The following is a 17,314-nucleotide window of genomic DNA, read 5'->3' as shown; positions in this document are numbered from 1 at the left end:
TCCCATCTATCAGTGGTACCTATCAGTGCCCATCCGTGCCACCCATCCGTGCCACCCATCCGTGCCATCTTATCTGTGCCCATCTTTGCCCATCAGTGCCGCCTTATCTGTGCCCATCGGTGCCGCCTTATCTGTGCCTATTAGTGCCGCCTTAACTATGCCTATCAGTGCCCACCAGTGCAGCCTATCAGTGCCCACCAATGCAGCCTATCAGTGCCCACCAATGCAGCCCATCAGTGCCCACCAATGCAGCCTATCAGTGCCGCCTAATCAGCGCACTTCAATGAAGGAGAAAAATGACCCGTTTGCAAAATTTTATAACAAACTATTAAAACATGATTTTTTATTTTTTTTTTGCATCTTTTTTGTTTGTTTAGCAAAAAATAAAACTCCGAGCTGTAACTTAATACCACCAAAAGAAAGCTCTATTTGTGGGAAAAAAATTATAAAAATTTCATTTGGGTACAGTGTTGTATGCCCACGCAATTGTCATTCAAAGTGCATCAGCGCTGAAAGCTGAAAATTGGTCTGGGACTGAGGGGGGTTTAAGTGCCCAGTAAGCAAGTGGTTAAGGAGCCTGGCTGGCACTCTTCTTTAATACTTTTTTTTTAAAAAGTGTTCTTAGAACTATTTTTTGGAAATATTGTCAGGAATTAGGAATTAAAAGTTGGAAGAGCTACAAACTTTCTATCACAGTAGTTATTTTATTTTAGTATTTTTTTTCTCACTCTTTGTTCACCAAAAAAATGCTTAAAAAAATAGTTTGCAAAGGAGACCTGCACAAAGTTTAGTAAAGATGCACAGAGTGCAGCAATCTACTCCAGCCAATCAGACTTCAGATCACAGGATGATAACTGAATACGTTCCTATGGAGGACTCGGTCCACTTTACACAGCGGCGCTCGAATTATATTTCATTAACCGGTATGTGGCGCTACTAAAGTAGCTCGGTTACAGAACGTCACTCTAGGTCTGGGCGCTCTATAACCCGGAAAGCTCTATGATGGCCCCTCGCTGTACTTCCTGTTGATGTGTTTCCGGCGTCTAGTGCTGAGCTCAGCTTTGAGAGAAGATGGTGCTGTTGGAGAGTGAGCAGGTGAGAGACACATCGGGACCAGATATGAGTGAGAGAGCTCCGCTCACCTCGGTACCGAGCACTAATCGGGGAGGGTGAGCTGTAGTGGGCATTGTGTGGCCATGGTGATGAAATCAATGGGCGCCTCCAGCCGTGGGGTGTGCTGTGAGAACTCGGGCAGGAACATGAGTGTTTCAGCATATGTTTATGGGAGGCATGTATGAGAAGTACAAGAGAACATTCACAGGAGTCCAGGTGGGAGCCATACACAGCTCTCCATCTGTCATGGAACACGAGAATATTGGGTTCCATATCCTCCCAGCAAGGGAATGGGCAGAACATAATAGAAATTATTTGGTCCAAACTGCCCAGTGACACATTCATACTATAGGCACCTCATCCCCTAATAATTCAAAAAATATCAAATATAAAGGGGAAGGGGAATGCAAAAGGGGATTTTTCAACGGTGCAGCTTATAAGAGAATAATAACAAGAATATAAAAATTCATAAAGGTTTTATTTCAATATATTAAAAATAGATTGTATAAACATTAATGACAGATACAAAGAATATACAGGAAATACATAGCTATTGGGTTTTGGGGATCCTGAAATTATTTGTTGAACAAATGATCGCACTTCTTCCCGACATGTTTCGCAATGTGCTTCTTCAGGGGAATGTGCAACTAACAATAACATAAGGAGAGAAATAGTTTATTTTAAAAAAAACAACAAAAAACATCAACACACAATGTCATGCACTATAGGATATATTCAAAAATACTTTACAAGATTGTTTTATTACATGATTATCTATAATCTCAATATGCTTGGTCCAATAAGGCGATGCTTACCCAAGGTCAAAAAGATACACCGCAACCCCGGAGCCGGCAAAAGTTGGAATATAGTTGTGTAAGCCAGGCAAGTAAGATCAAACCCCCCCCCCCCCCCCCCCAGCTCAATGGAGGACACAGATGGAGGTAAGCAAGCGCTACAAAAATAAAAATAAAAAATATAAAATAATAAGAGATGACAAAAACATAGTTAAATTGGACTAAATAATAATCGTTATAATGCCCTCAATTATGTGAGGGAATTGGGGCGAAAGCCTCCATATCAAAGAAAGATATATAAAAAAAATTTAAATTAGGATAATTAATATTAGGTGACAAGTATGGATAGATTAAACAGGCATTAAACATTAGTTGTCAATTAGAGCCTAATTTAAAAATGGCTAAAAAGAAAATAAATGCTTTTACCTTTGAAAGTGAAAGAGGATGAAATGGTGTAACCATGTAGCAATATAGATGCAATGAATGTAAAGCAAATCGCCACAACAAGTTAGCCAATTCGATACACTGCTCTTTTAAAAGCTAGTGAGTGCAGCGCTTGGCTGCCCCTCAGTATCTGCTAGACCTAAAGGCAAATGGAAAAGATATAAATAAAAATATTGAGAAAAAAGTATAAACTGCTACAGAGTGGAAAACAAATGTATCCAATTTACTAGGGAGCAGAGATCCAGCGTCGCAGTGATGCCTGTACCGTACCTGTAATCTAAATGTCCATAGACTGCGCTGCTTATAAATCCTCCATCCATCGAGCCGGCGTCTGATGTCACCGGCTCAATGCGGACATCCAGGAGAAGGCAATGCGCATGCGCGAAGCCCGTCGTTCCGACGTCCAGACTACAATCCCCATAATTCCGCAGTGCTGATAAACGGAATCAGCATAGGTGGTTGCCAATGATGGCTAGCTGCGGAGACAGGGCTGTGCGAGCTCTCCGCCCCAAAGGGGGGCGGGGAAAGGAAAAAGAAAAAAGTCGTCACAGAAGCAGGCTAGTCGGCGGTCCTCTGGGCTTCTATCCCGTAGGGAAATACATGTACATACCCACCCAAAATCGGGCGCCCCGCGGATAAGCTAATCCCAGGGCGCCCTTGGGTGTCCATGTGTCCTCACATACTAGCGCTAGGGGGAAGAAAAAAGATCCACCCCAGCACCACAATGTAGTCCGATTCCGGAGTGCGGTGCGGGGAAGATATATAACGGCAGTATCTGAATGAGAGTCATAGAGAGCAACAGAGATCCCTATATGTGCTCGCCATGAATCCCATTTTTGGACCGAGCAATATGAAACAGCAAAGCATAACTAAATTATACACACTCAAAAAAAAATTTTTTCATTAACGACAAATGACTTTATACAATAATATATCAAATATAACAATTGTATAATAATAATAAAAAAAAAAAAGGGGGGAGGAAAGGAGAAGGAAAAAAAGGTGGTTGGGGGGGGGGGAGAAAGATGAAGTTCTCTCTCTCCTCTTGGACCCAACCCACACGGGGGTCCACAAAGGAGGCAAGGAGATCCACAGAGCGGGTCGAGGAGCTGAGCTATAGAAAAGATCTATAACTGATGTTTTCATTGAACCCCGGATACTGGGTGGCTTTTAAAGTGAAAATCCATTTGGCTTCGGTTTGTAAAAGAAACTTGTCCACCGAACCGCCTCGTGAATTTAAAGGTATATGGGCCAATGCTGTAAAACGGATCCAGTTAGGGTCAAATGAATGGTAAATACCAATGTGCCTACTTATGGCCGTAGTTATTTTTTTTTATTTAGAATAGGTTTTATATGATCTTTTATACGGATAAAAAATAATCTTTTCGTTTTTACCGACGTAGAAGCCTCCACAACGGCATTGGGCCAGGTATACAATGCCCGGAGTAGAGCATGTAACATGAAATTTTGGAACAAACCAACTGCCATTAGGCAGTTTGATTTTTCGAGAGTTGTTGATGTAAGGACACATCTCACATTGGCCACATGAGTAAGTACCTGGTTGTTTGGTTATATTTACCCCTGAGCTATCCTGAAAATGACTTTTAACTAAGCAGTCCTTGAGAGACCGAGGTCTCCTAAATGTGATTGATGGTGTGTCATTTATATACTGATTAACAATGGGGTCAGCTTTTAGAAGTGGCCAGAATTGCTGAATTATGGCCCGAAATGGTTGATGTTGGTTGGAGTATTTAGTAACAATGCGTACTTTGTCATCTATATTTTTAGGTTTATTAGAAAAGAGGAGAGTGGTCCTATCTTTCTTTTTTACTCTATTGTAAGACTTTTTTAGAGATGCGTAGCTATATCCACGTGCTTTAAGCCGTTTGTATAAATCATTAGCTGCAACCTTAAAGTCAGAACCAGTACTACAGTTACGTTTGACTCTTAAGTACTGACTGTACGGAATACTTTTAAGAGGTTTTTTTGATCTTACTTGCCTGGCTTACACAACTATATTCCAACTTTTGCCGGCTCCGGGGTTGCGGTGTATCTTTTTGACCTTGGGTAAGCATCGCCTTATTGGACCAAGCATATTGAGATTATAGATAATCATGTAATAAAACAATCTTGTAAAGTATTTTTGAATATATCCTATAGTGCATGACATTGTGTGTTGATGTTTTTTGTTGTTTTTTTAAATAAACTATTTCTCTCCTTATGTTATTGTTAGTTGCACATTCCCCTGAAGAAGCACATTGCGAAACATGTCGGGAAGAAGTGCGATCATTTTATCAACAAATAATTTCAGGATCCCCAAAACCCAATAGCTATGTATTTCCTGTATATTCTTTGTATCTGTCATTAATGTTTATACAATCTATTTTTAATATATTGAAATAAAACCTTTATGAATTTTTATATTCTTGCTATTATTCTCTTATAAGCTGCACCGTTGAAAAATCCCCTTTTGCATTCCCCTTCCCCCTTCCCCTTTATATAGGGCAGAACATAATGGTGTGGATTATGTACAAATCGGGCCCAAGTATTTCCTAATCCCTGCGTGTAATTAGATTAAGAAAACAAACTCAGCAGAAGGGACATGACTTCCCTTCAGTGTGAGGTGTTCCTTGTACTGCTGTAAAGAAAAGTGCCGCGCTAAATAAAATAAGTGTAATAAATGTGCAAACATAGACCTCTATACAAAAAATTGCAAAATTGTGCTTAGTTGTTGGGTGACCCCTATGCAAATTAAATATGTGTATATAGGTTACACGTGAAAAAAACAAAGTACAAAAGAAAGATTGATAAACAAAGTCCTCCAGTGAAAATAGGTGCACTGTCTACACGAGGAACAAACAGTCCCCCTCTGCGTGAAGAGTAAATGACAAAAGTCTTCCAGAAAGTCCAAAAAAGGTGCACTATACACCCTTGTGTGAACGCCACCACCTGGAACAAATTTGAGGCTTACCGGACACCTGTGACCCAAACGGACATATGCCCGAAGGATCAGAACAGCTTTAATATGGGAACGTTTGGATGGTCTCCAGGGAACGGTGAAGTATAAAACTGGTTGGTGTGAAAACTCCAAGACCAAACCCGATGCCAAATGTCATTTCTGCAGTTGACAGCGCTTTCTCAAAATAGTCACAGCAGTGAGGTTCTCCCGACGCGTTTTGTTTTCTAGGACGTCGTTCCCTGTACTGCTGCTTTAGGCTGCCCATACACCGAGTGAGTTTTTTCTGTGCTTTCTATTCCCCCCCCCCCCCCCCCCCCCCCCCCCGCGCGCGCGGGAGAAGATGGGGATTATCGCTGACAATAATCACAAAGCAAAACCCATCAGTCTGCTTGTACCCAAGTTGATCGATCAACTTAGTACATTGAGCCTGCCCATACATGGTTCCACTGGATCCTGCCCAAGCAGCATTTAGAAAAGTATTTGTTTTCTATAGGGTTGCACTGATACTGTATTTTGTTTTTATTGGCCAAGTACTCACCGATACCAAGTACCAATACTTTGCGGTGCGATTTGTGTCTACCCAAAAAAAGCGCAGATCGCGCTGCAAAGACTGAAATGTGATTTCCGTGTGTGTGTCTATATATAGAATCGACATTTAGTGTGCATTTTAGAACTCGCAAAATTCAGCAGAAAAAAGCACTAGCTGTTCTAGTAAGTAGGTAGAGACAGATTAGAAGTTCAAAGCAACAATCATTTATTGGAAAACTGAACAGACTGATGACATTAGGTAAATAGATCATAAGCCCATGCAGGGAGATGGCGGTGTGCCATGAGGCACTGTGATTCAGGGGTTCCATAGGTTACTCTGCTGAGCCTGGTGGAATGAACGGCTGGCTCCTAACCCTGGAGCTCCTGGGGGCAGGCTTTGAACCCATTGGATGCCAGATCAATGGAGAAACTGGCAATGGCCAGCACACCCGACAATGACTGCTGTGGTCAGGGCTCGTCACCGCCAGCCGGGGGACGTGCCAGGAGCGCTTGGAAGTGCTCCGCTATGGAATTCGTACTGTGCCGGCATTTTCTAATAAATGATTGCTGCTTTAAACTTCTAATCTGTCTCTACCTACCTACTGGAAAAGCGCTCCCGCTGCAGAATCTTGTGAGTTTTAAGTATTGGTTTTGGTATCAGGAGCATTTGAGCAAGTACCGGTACTTTTCTCAAATGCCTTGAATCGCCAACGATACTGGTATCAATGCAACTCTGTTTTTTTTTTTTTTTTTTTTTTTTTTATTAACACTCCCAGTGTCCGGCAGATACTTCTCCTTTTTGTTTGCATTTTAGGTGACAAAGGTCACTGAGCTCTGAGTGGACATGACCCTGTCAAAGAGCTGTTTTTTCCACAGTGACAGTTTTGTGTCTTGCTCACATCTCTCTCTCTCTCAGCATGAAACCGGCTGAGATTTGAACCGTGTATGGCCTGCCTCAGTTTAACAACATTCTATGGATGGAGGAGGTGGACCTTTCATCCACCAGCCTGTCCTCACTTTTCATTGATGGAAGCTAAATTCTTTATGAATGGAGGACAAGGGTAGAAAGGTTGGGCATAATTGGCACTCATGGAAAATACATAGGAAAAGTCCCTCAGCGCTACTAACCTTGCAACACCTAAAGATTATTGGGAGGGGGGCAGTTCAGTGGATGAAAATTTTCAACTAAAGCACTAGTCGGCACAGAAGGCATCCAATTGATTGCAAATATTGTCCCTTGTGTTTATTTTTTTTATTTTTTTATTTTTTCCCCCTAAGCTTAGGCTTTAAACAAGTTATGTGGGTGTAAAATGGCAGGGTTCGCTGGAAAGCACAGGAGAGAAGAGGTCGGGGGGTTGAGGGGTCATAAAACTACTGAGTAGGGGGCCCAAGAGGGGAAATCGGGTAAATTCAGGTCGCTTGGGGCCTGAGACATGACTTTTCATGATATCTGCATTCATAGGATCTCCATTCCTGACTAGTCAGCGATTTCCCCCCCCCCCCCCCCCAGGAATCAGTTTTGTGTATGTGTGCTCACGTCATTACATTTGTTATGTATTTTCAGTTTTTGACTGAACTGACAAGGTTATTCCAGAAGTGCCGCACAACAGGAAGTGTGTTCATAACGCTAAAGAAATGTAAGTATGGACTGTCTTTGGATCCCAACCTATTAATTATGATTTATTAACTTAACCCAAAAACAAAAAATGTAATATATTGAAGCTTAAATTTAGTGACTGCTTTCATTTTTATTTTTTCCAAGTTTCTTTTTTTTTCCTTTTTATTTTCACCTGGTGATCTGGTCGGTAACGCACTTCCTGTCAGGACAGCAGAAACAAGATAGGAGTATGGGTTACCAACCTTCTTGCTGTCTATAATATAGAAGTGTCCCATAGTCCCCAGAGCTAACTGAGAACACTGTAATTGAGAGACATACAGCCCAAGTAGAGCGCACCGTAAATTATCACGTTGTGAGATTTCTGGCAGGTTCAAGAGATTTTTTTTTTTTTACTTGCCAAATAGATCTATCAAAACACTCCTCATAGCGTATTTAAAACTGATCTCCATGTTTTAGTGCAGTTTAAATAGTTCCTTTGGACCTAGCTGATCCAAACACTATTTCCTTCAGTAACAGATGTACTGGCAGTGAGCGTTGTATAAACTCTATGTAGCCTTAGTTTCACTAGAAAACAAAAACTAGAGGGAACACAAAAAGTCATTTTATTGAAGAAATTAAACTGATGTTTACTCACAAATAGCACATAACACGCTCATCAAAGTAGGGCAGCACAGTGGGTAAGATGTTGGCATTTCCACCTTGCAGCACTAGGGCCGTTGGTTCAAATCACAACCATGAGAGTGCCTGGGGTTTGCATGTTTTCCCTTTTCCTGTGTGGGTTTCCTCCAGGTACTCCGGTTTCCTTCCACACTCCAAAGATTTTCTGGTAGGTTTAATGGCTCCTGTCTAAATTGGCCCTTGTATCTATATGTATGAATGTGAGTTGGGGACCTTCAATTGTAAGCTCCTTGAGGACAGGGACTGATGTGCATGCATAATATGTATGTAAAGCGCTGCATAAATTGATGGTGCCATATAAGTACCTGTAATAAATGTAGTCCATGGTGACCTGCACACTCTGGTCCACTGCGCCAGTGTCAGCATAAAGAAGACACTTCCAATGGCTGACACATTTCAAGGCTAAGTACCCTCTTCAGAGCCAATCTCTATGCTGAGATTGGTGCAGTGGACCAGTGTGCGGGTCACTGTGGACTTTGATGAGCTTGCTATCATGTCCTGTTTGTGAGTACACGTTGGTTTTACTTCTTTATAAAAGATTTTTTTTTAAGGTAATGCGCAAAGCTGGCGTGCCCTGTGTTTTTTTTTTTTTTTTTTTTCTCCCCCCCCGTGTATCTTTTGGGCTTCCCAAGTCCTCAGGGGGCTGCAAAGTCCTGTTTAACCTCAAGCTGGGAAAGACCTAGGGTCCTTCTTTACCTGAACATCCACCTTGAATGCAGGAGATTGTTTGTTTGTTAGTTTAGCCTCAGCTTCATAAAGTATACAGTGATGTGTTCAGGCAGCGGGACAGAACTTCCCGCTCTGCACCTGAGACAAAATTTGAGTTGGGCTGAATGCTTCTATGAATGAATACAAAGCTTCCTTTGATTGGCTGAGGAGGACTGATGCAGCTCAATCTCCAAGTCAGCCAATCAGAGGCAGCCATGTGTTCAGTTATAGAATATAAAGCTTGCTGTGAATGGCTAACCAGCGCACAACCTGACTAGATTTTCTTCTAAAAAGTGATCTGGATGCAGATAGCTCTTAAAAGGAGCAGTGGGTTTACATGAATGCCTAAATCCAGCCTAAGGCTCAGTTCACACAGGGGCGACTCCGATCCGACTTCAGGTCGCCCCTAGTTGCCTCAGGTCGGACAACATTTAAAAATCAATGTAAGTGAATGAGAGCCGTCTTAATGCACGCTACTGAAGTCGCTCCGACTTCAAAAGAAGTTCCTGTACTACTTGAATCCGACTTGTAGGCGACCTGTACCCATTGATTTCAATGGAGGTCGCCTCCAAGTCGGATCTCTGTATATACGGAGGCGACTTTGACAGAATTCTTAGCTCTGAAGGGGGAACTCCACGCCAAATTTTGCGTGGGTTCCCCCTCCGAGAGCATACCAGGCCCTTAGGTCTGGTATGGATTCCAAGGGGAACCCCCTACCCTGAAAAAAACGGCGTGAGGGTCCCCCCCCAGATCCATACCAGACCCTTATCCGTGCACGCTACCCGGCCGGCCAGGAAAGGGGGTGGGGACAAGCGGGCGCCCCCCCCCCCTCCTGAGCCGTACCAGGCCGCGTGCCCTCAACATGGGGGGGGGGGGTGCCTTGGGGGAGGGGGGCGTGCGGCCCCCCCACCCCAAAGCACCTTGTCCTCATGTTGATGAGGACAAGGGCCTCTTCTTGACAACCCTGGCCGTTGGTTGTCGGGGTCTGCGGGCGGGGGGCTTATCGGAACCCGGGAGCCCCTTTTAATAAGGGGGCCCCCGGATACCAGCCCCCCACCCTATGTGAATGAGTATGGGGTACAATGTACCCCTACCCATTCACCTGTAAAATAAAGTACAAAAAAAACACAACACACAAGATAAAATAGTTTATTGCACAGCTCCGGGGGTCTTCCGTCTTCGGGGGTCTTCTCGCCGGACTCCTCCGCTATCTTCTTCTAGCTCTTTTACTAGCGGAGGAGCCCAGCTTTCTTCCTCGCCGCCGCCCTCTTCTTCCGACTTCGGGGGTCTTGTCCCCCTCTTCGGTTCTTCTGCCGTGCCACCGCGCCTTTTTATAGCTCTTTTACAGGCAGTGGCCCAGTCTTCTGTCGCCACCGCCTTCCGTTCTTCTTCTTCTTCTCCTGGAGATGTTGACTCAACGCGCTCTCCGGTCGCAATGCCAGGGGCGCGCTGCGCGGCGACTTATATCAACCCATGTGACATCAACCGATGACCCTGCCCCTTGTCCCTATATAAGTCACCGCGCAGCGCGCCCCTGGCATTGTGGCCGGAGAGAACGTCGAGTCAACATCTGAAGAAGAAGAACGGACGGCGACCCAAGATCCGGCAGAAGAACCGAAGAGAGGGACAAGACCCCCGAAGTCGAAAGAAAGCCGGGCTCCTCCGCTAGTAAAAGAGCTAGAAGAAGATAGCGGAGGAGTCCGGTGAGAAGACCCCCGAAGACGGAAGACCCCCGGAGCTGTGCAATAAACGATTTTATCTTGTGTGTTGTGTTTTTTTTTTTTTTTTGTACTTTATTTTACAGGTGAATGGGTAGGGGTACATTGTACCCCCATACTCATTCACATAGGGTGGGGGGCCGGTATCCGGGGGCCCCCTTATTAAAGGGGGCTCCCGGATTCCGATAAGCCCCCCGAGCCGCAGACCCCGACAACCAACGGCCAGGGTAGAGGCCCTTGTCCTCATCAACATGGGGACAAGGTGCTTTGGGGTGGGGGGGCCGCACGCCCCCCCCCTCCCCCAAGGCACCCCCCCCCATGTTGAGGGCACGCTCGTCCCCACCCCCTTTCCTGGCCGGCCGGGTAGCGTGCTCGGATAAGGGTCTGGTATGGATCTAGGGGGGACCCCCACGCTGTTTTTTTTTCGGAGTAGGGGGTTCCCCTTGGAATCCATACCAGACCTAAGGGCCTGGTATGCTCTCGGAGGGGGAACCCACGCCAATTTTTTTTCATAAATTTGGCGTGGAGTTCCCCCTTCAGAGCTCATTCTCTGATTGGCCACGGCAAAAGTCGCCTGGCCTGGGGCGACTTCTAAGTCGCCCCAGGTCGTGTCTAAAAGTCGTGTTCAAGTCGTCTCCAAGTTGCCTCACAAAGTCGTCCTGAAGTCGTGTCGCCCCTGTGTGAACCGAGCCTAAGTGAAGTACATAGTTTGTTTGAACCAGCTTGGCCCAAACAAACTATTAAAAATTTTTATTTACTAAAACATGGAGATCAGCTTTACACCAGTCGCTGTACTTCCGGCTCTGCAGCTCTCGTATAGGATAGTGATACTGTTCAGGTGATGGGCATGAAGTGGCAACCTCTGTTTTCTTTCCATGGTTGGTTTCTTTTAAAAACAAAGGGCTTCCTTTTTACCATTTTATAGATGGTCACTTATTCTCCTCTCACAAAGTGGATGCAGAGCCATTTAATAACTCAAAGAAACAGGTCGTTGCATACTATTTTTTTTTTCATTTTGGTCCACTGTAAACAGGTGTGCAACTCATATTCAAAGATGTCCTCCCCAGCATCTAGTGGGTTAGATTTACTAAAATTGGTGCAGTTGTGCATGGTAGCCAGTCGGCTTCTTCAGTTAAGGTTTGGTAATAAAACCTGGAAGATGATTGGTTTCTATGCAGAGCTGCACCAATTTATGCACTTTCCAGTCTTGGTAAATAATCCCCAGTATGTCCAGGATGTATTGCATACCTCGCTACTGGAAGTGATGTATGCCCCAAGCTTCACCTTGATGCATTTCACCCAATGACTGGGTGTCTTGCAGTCCTATCCTTCTGTGAGCTTCATGTTGAATGTGCCCAGAGCTTACACAGAAGTGGAGGAGGAGGTTCGTTTTTGTCTTGTGCTCCAAAATTTGCCCCTCACTTGCCAGTACGTTTTTATTTTATTTATTTTTTTTTCTTGTTTTTTTTTTTTTTTTTTTGGGCTCTTCTGCACTCAGAAGGACCATGTATTTACTGAGGAGGGTGGGTAGATGAGTTCCTGCAAGGAACTTTGTCCCTGTTAATTGGCAGTTGATCCTCTTTAAAAAAGTTGAGGACTGCTATTGTAAATGACCCAATAGCAACATTTCCCATGAAAATTCTGCTTTGTTTGAGATGCAATATGGAGGTTTTTGTTTGAAACTTGTTGTCCTAGGTTGGTTTGTTTTTTCTAGAAGAAGGGATCTCACCACTCCAGGAGCACACATGCAGGCTGTAAACTGTCTCTTCGGCTGGGAAGCCACGGGTGCTGGCTATTACCACTAGCAACAGACAAAAAACAAGCTCTGTACTGCCGCACTCTTCAGAAGACCACTTTCCGTTATTGGAAAATCACATTGCGATTTTGCAATAAAAGAAAGTGGTCTTCTGAAGAGTGTGGCAGTCCAGTGCTTGTTTTTCGTCTGTTTTTTTCTACTTGGAGCTCTCATCAGGGGGTTTTGGTTTGTGAGTCTTTACACCAAGCGTGCAACTGAGAAATATGCTGTGACCAAAATAAATGGCACAGTTTGGACAAAAAATTGCAGTTATGGCCTATCCTGATTTTATGTGTCAGTTTTGAAACTTCTATGACCAAAAATGTTGACAATGGTACACTGTTAAGACCTCTGCAGAATGGCTGGATTGAAGTACTGTATCTCCAGTGAGACACACAGTTCAAATACATATGGAGGTATGTAAATGAATGTTTGACAATTACCGTATTTATCGGCGTATAACATACACCTTAACTTTAGGAGGGAAGTTTCATGGAAAAAAACATTACACAAACCCCCTGCATAGTACACAGACGCCTGTACAACACACAGCCCCTTTCATTATAAAGGCCCCCCCCCCTGCACTCCCAGTGCTGGAACAGGGACATCGCTGCCTGCATGCTCTAAAGTTGAGAACGTCACACTGTCAGCCCCTTCTTGTGGCATCACTCCTTCTGTGTCCCTTTCATTGTAAATCAAAGCTTCTAAATACCTCCATTAATGCCAGACCCAGCCATGTGACTGCTTTCCTCTTTCATTCACTGTCACGTGACCGCTCTCCTCCTCCTCCAATCAAAAGCTACACATGAGGAGGCGGAGGAGCAGGAGAAGGAGAGCAGCCAGAATGAGCGGTGTTTAATTGAGGGATTCAGAGGCTTAGATTTACATAAGTTACACAAGAGGAGCGGTATATGACAAAGGGCTGGCAGTAATGTTTTCAAAAAGTGCTTTTATTATTAAGGTGAACATAGTCTTTAATGTAGCTGCCACCCATTTGCTAGCTGGATGCTTTCACCAACATTTTGAAATTAAAGTAATTTATCATGCTGTTTTCTTCTACAGATGATGGCCGGACAAAACCAATCCCCAGTAAGAGCCATGCAGAAAGTTTTGAACCAGCTGATAACAAATGCCTTTTGAGAGCTACAGATGGAAAGAAAAAAATCAGCACAGTGGTAGGTGAACTGTCAAATGGGCATAGCATGATGCTCAGTGATGTATCTTCTCACAGTTTTATTTTCTATTTCCAACAGGTCAGTTCTAAAGAAGTAAACAAGTTCCAGATGGTAAGTACTGGAATAAGTGTAGTAAAATGACAAACCTTGCAAATATCATTGAAGCAGGTAATTAGGCTGAACTAAACAGAGGACTTTCAGTGTTAAGCTGTGAGCAGATATTACCAACAGATCTCTTCAGGGTATAAAGGGTAATAGGACTAAACTCCAGGCAAAAAAAGGATTGGGGCACTATTTGGGTATCAATACCATACCTCTAGTGTGTCTCCCACTAATGGCTGCTGTAAAGTCATGCACTCCTTGGTGAACTTCTGCTGCTGAAACTGACAGCGAGCCACTCGCTCTGCGGCTCCTCTGTTCATAGGAGTCTTGAATTATAAATCCACCTGTGATTGGACAAGGGATGCCCACTCTAAACCTGCTAAATCATATATATTTACTACTACGAGTTTACAGAAGCCATAATGGTGTATATTCTACCATGTCTATAACCTGTATAAACCCATGTGTAACTACTCTGTAAACCTTTCCTATTTTACTCCCTTTGGTCTGTTCTATTTACCATTGAAACTCTTGATATTTGAAAGGGGTATATGTTTTGTAGTCGCAACACTTCCTGTCCTGGGGTGACAACACTGCTGCTCTACAGATACAGTATAATAAGTAAGCATTGTCATCCTAGGACAGGAAGTGTTACAGGCAAGATCACCAGATGAAAAATGCAGCCACCACATCTAAGGACTGGTAAGCTGCAATATAGTTATAGTTAATCTGGTTGAAAAAGTCCATCCAGTTCATCAGAGAAAAAAAAATTATATTTATTTTTATTATAGGTATTTTTATAGAGCCAGCAAATTACACAGCACTTTACATATATTGGTGTCCTTTTATGAAGCAGTGAAATCTATCTACAAACGCTTCTAACACTGGAGAACGGCCCCTAATACTGGAATCTCGTGAGACTTTGAGATTACAGTACTAGAAATTTACCGATACACAGAGATGTCAATTTATTAAGCAGTGATAAATTATCACAGCTCAATACACTGACACATGGTGTGATTAATGGTAGTAAAATAAAGCGTCCCCCTACATAACACACACACACACATACACACACACACATACACACACATACACACACACACATACACACATACACACACACACACACATACATACACACACACACACACACACACACACACACACTATATCAGGGGGACATGGTTACAGTGTTGGGGGGGGGGGGGGGGGTCTGAACGAGGCATAAGGAAGTTAATTATCTTCCTCTTTCCTCCTCAGATCCCCCCCCCACATTCTCTCTTCACTCCCCGGTTCTCCACCTCTGAGCTGATGAATCGGGGAGTGTGAATTCTGACACAGATCGCCAGTGAAGCGCTGAGATCCCAGCTTCATAAACTGGCCGTTACTGTGTCATTCAATGAGTATTCTCAGTGTGTGGAGATAATCAGCGGGAGAACAAGTTCAAACACTTCTCCCCCTGATTATCTCTGGTTTATAAACTGTTTATGGGCTGTGATCAGCGGCGATCCTCTGGATCTCCACTCATCACTGCTTCATAAACGGACACCATTGTGTACATTCACATCAGTCCCTGCCCTCATGCAGCATGCAATCTGTGGCGCCTACTTCACATGCATACAGTACATACAGATAATTGAGTAAATTAACTTTTGCATAAACGGAGGAAACCCACACAAGCACAGGGAGAACATGCAAACTCTATGCAGGTAGTGGCTTCAAACCTTTTAAAATTGTTCCTGGGTTTAGATAAACTTTTAAGTAGTTGATTAAAGGGCTAGCTGATTTATTCACTTTCTCTAGTGGTTCTCAACTCCTGTCCTCAGGACCCACTAACAGGCCAGATTTTAAGTATTGCCTTGGAGATGCAGACAAGAATACTGCAATCACTGAACAGCAAATTATATCACCTGTGATGTATTTCAGTTATCTTGCAAACCTGGCCTGTTGGTTCTGAGGACAGGAGTTGAGAACCACCGCTCTAGGATAACCATTCATCTGCTTTCATTTCTCTCTCTATACTTGGAACTTCTTTAAAAAAAAAAAAATTCCATGTAGGTCATTCTGTGATGCACAATGGTTAGCACTTCTGTCTAGCAACACTGGGGTCATTGATTTGAATCCCAACCATGACACTATCTGCCTGGAGTTTGCATATTCTCCCTGTGCTTGCCTGGGTTTCCTCTCGCATTCCAAAGACATGATGGTATGTGTATGGATGAATGTCAGTTGGGGATATTAGATTGTAAGCTCCTTGGAGGTAAGGGACTGATGTGAATATACAATATATGTGTAAAGCACGGTGTAAATTGACAGCTCTATAGAAGTACCTGTAATAAATACAATGCAGCAAGTAAGAGGGTAGTCTACTGACATTAGTATTGCACCTTGTGAAATTAAACCCTTTTTTTATTTTTCCCTTCATATACAGGCTTATTCCAATTTACTGCGTGCAAATATGGATGGACTGAAAAAGAAGGATAAGAAAAGTAAAACAAAGAAGAGTAGTGCTGCTCAGTAACAGACATGGACACTTACTTATTTAACTCTGTCTGGGATTGTGGAAAACATTTTGGTGGCCAGAGATGATACACCTGGATGCTTTTATAAAGGCTCTTTCTTTAAGGTGCCCTGCTGCTGCCTATACATTTTTTTTTATTTTTTTTTTCCTTCATAATTTGAAGACCTTGTCATTGGGAATACTGTACAGCTTATCCAGTATGGACAAGTTTTTTTATTTTTTTTTATTTTTTTTCCCCTATTGAAATAATAAGTTGCAACATGGTTTGTGTGACCAGTACAAGAATGACTGGGTTACATTATCAAAAATGAATGAAATTTCTTAGAATTTTAGTACAGGGGGTAAAAGTATTGTTTGCGCAGATAACCAAACTGACTTATTTTGTGCCATTGTGGCCAGTGTATAAACTGTCATTCCGTCCTTCACTGGGTGAAAATCACAGTTCATACACTACCTCAAATGTGCAGTTATCTGCATAATTCATAGTGCAGCGGTTTGAGGCTTTGTCAGGATTGCAACACATTAGTAAAATTAGTATTCAGTTCCACTGTAGAAGTCTGGGTGTGTTGTGAAAAGATGCAGGACACTAAAATTCCTATGGTCCTCTACACTTGCCCTGTATTATAGTTGAAAGGTTTGGTACATGAGACAGACTTGGTTATTTTCTACAATTTCACACAAGCCAAACAGTATAACTGTTCTGGATATGATGAATTAAGTTGTTAGTTTATTTTTATTTTTTTGGTTAATAAAGTATTGTTTTAATTTTGATTACATGGTTCTAATGTTTGACCCAGAAAAAGAAAAAAATTTGTATATGAAAGAATTAAAAGTGACCTTTACTCTTAATGCTGTGGAGCGCTGTGTTTTGAGAAAATATAACTGTTTGGGGTCTTTCTTGTTATAAATATGCTATTGATACTTACTTATTTTTGCTACGGTGGGGAATACTGGGGAGATTTATCCTATGTCCTGGTAACCAGTGTCGCCCACACAGGAAGCAATGGTAAATCCAGAATTTTACAGTTGACACCAAAACAGGAGTTGAGGGGAAATGTTTCACTGTTTGTTCAGAAAATCTCAGCAGCTGGACCCAGAATGAAACTATGGCAAGGATTCAAACATTTTACTGTATCTAATGCTGTAAAAAATTGGTGG

The 17,314-nt window shown here is 43.0% G+C and overlaps 1 protein-coding gene across 1 annotated transcript; it reads left to right on the top strand.

The window, feature by feature from the left end:
* Positions 1-973: 973 nt before the first annotated feature.
* Positions 974-17,005, top strand: SRP14 (signal recognition particle 14). Its single transcript, XM_077464856.1, has 5 exons — positions 974-1,095; positions 7,403-7,475; positions 13,418-13,530; positions 13,609-13,641; positions 16,067-17,005. Exons 1-5 carry the CDS (start codon positions 1,072-1,074, stop codon positions 16,154-16,156), a joined length of 333 nt encoding a protein of 110 aa, XP_077320982.1. The 5' UTR covers positions 974-1,071; the 3' UTR covers positions 16,157-17,005.
* Positions 17,006-17,314: the final 309 nt, after the last annotated feature.

The sequence above is a fragment of the Lithobates pipiens genome, unplaced genomic scaffold (genome assembly GCF_037356315.1).
Source record: "Lithobates pipiens isolate NorthernLeopardFrog02 unplaced genomic scaffold, aLitPip1_a1.2 Scaffold_30, whole genome shotgun sequence".
Lineage (NCBI taxonomy): Eukaryota > Metazoa > Chordata > Amphibia > Anura > Ranidae > Lithobates > Lithobates pipiens.
This window is presented reverse-complemented; position numbering and strand designations above follow the sequence as displayed.

Bases quoted from the DNA above. Each gene is read 5' to 3' on its own strand.
- SRP14 (XM_077464856.1), top strand. From the start codon at position 1,072: ATGGTGCTGTTGGAGAGTGAGCAG. The intron at 7,476-13,417 runs GTAAGTATGGAC...TTTCTTCTACAG, and splicing joins GTTCATAACGCTAAAGAAAT to ATGATGGCCGGACAAAACCA. The intron at 13,531-13,608 runs GTAGGTGAACTG...TATTTCCAACAG, and splicing joins AGAAAAAAATCAGCACAGTG to GTCAGTTCTAAAGAAGTAAA.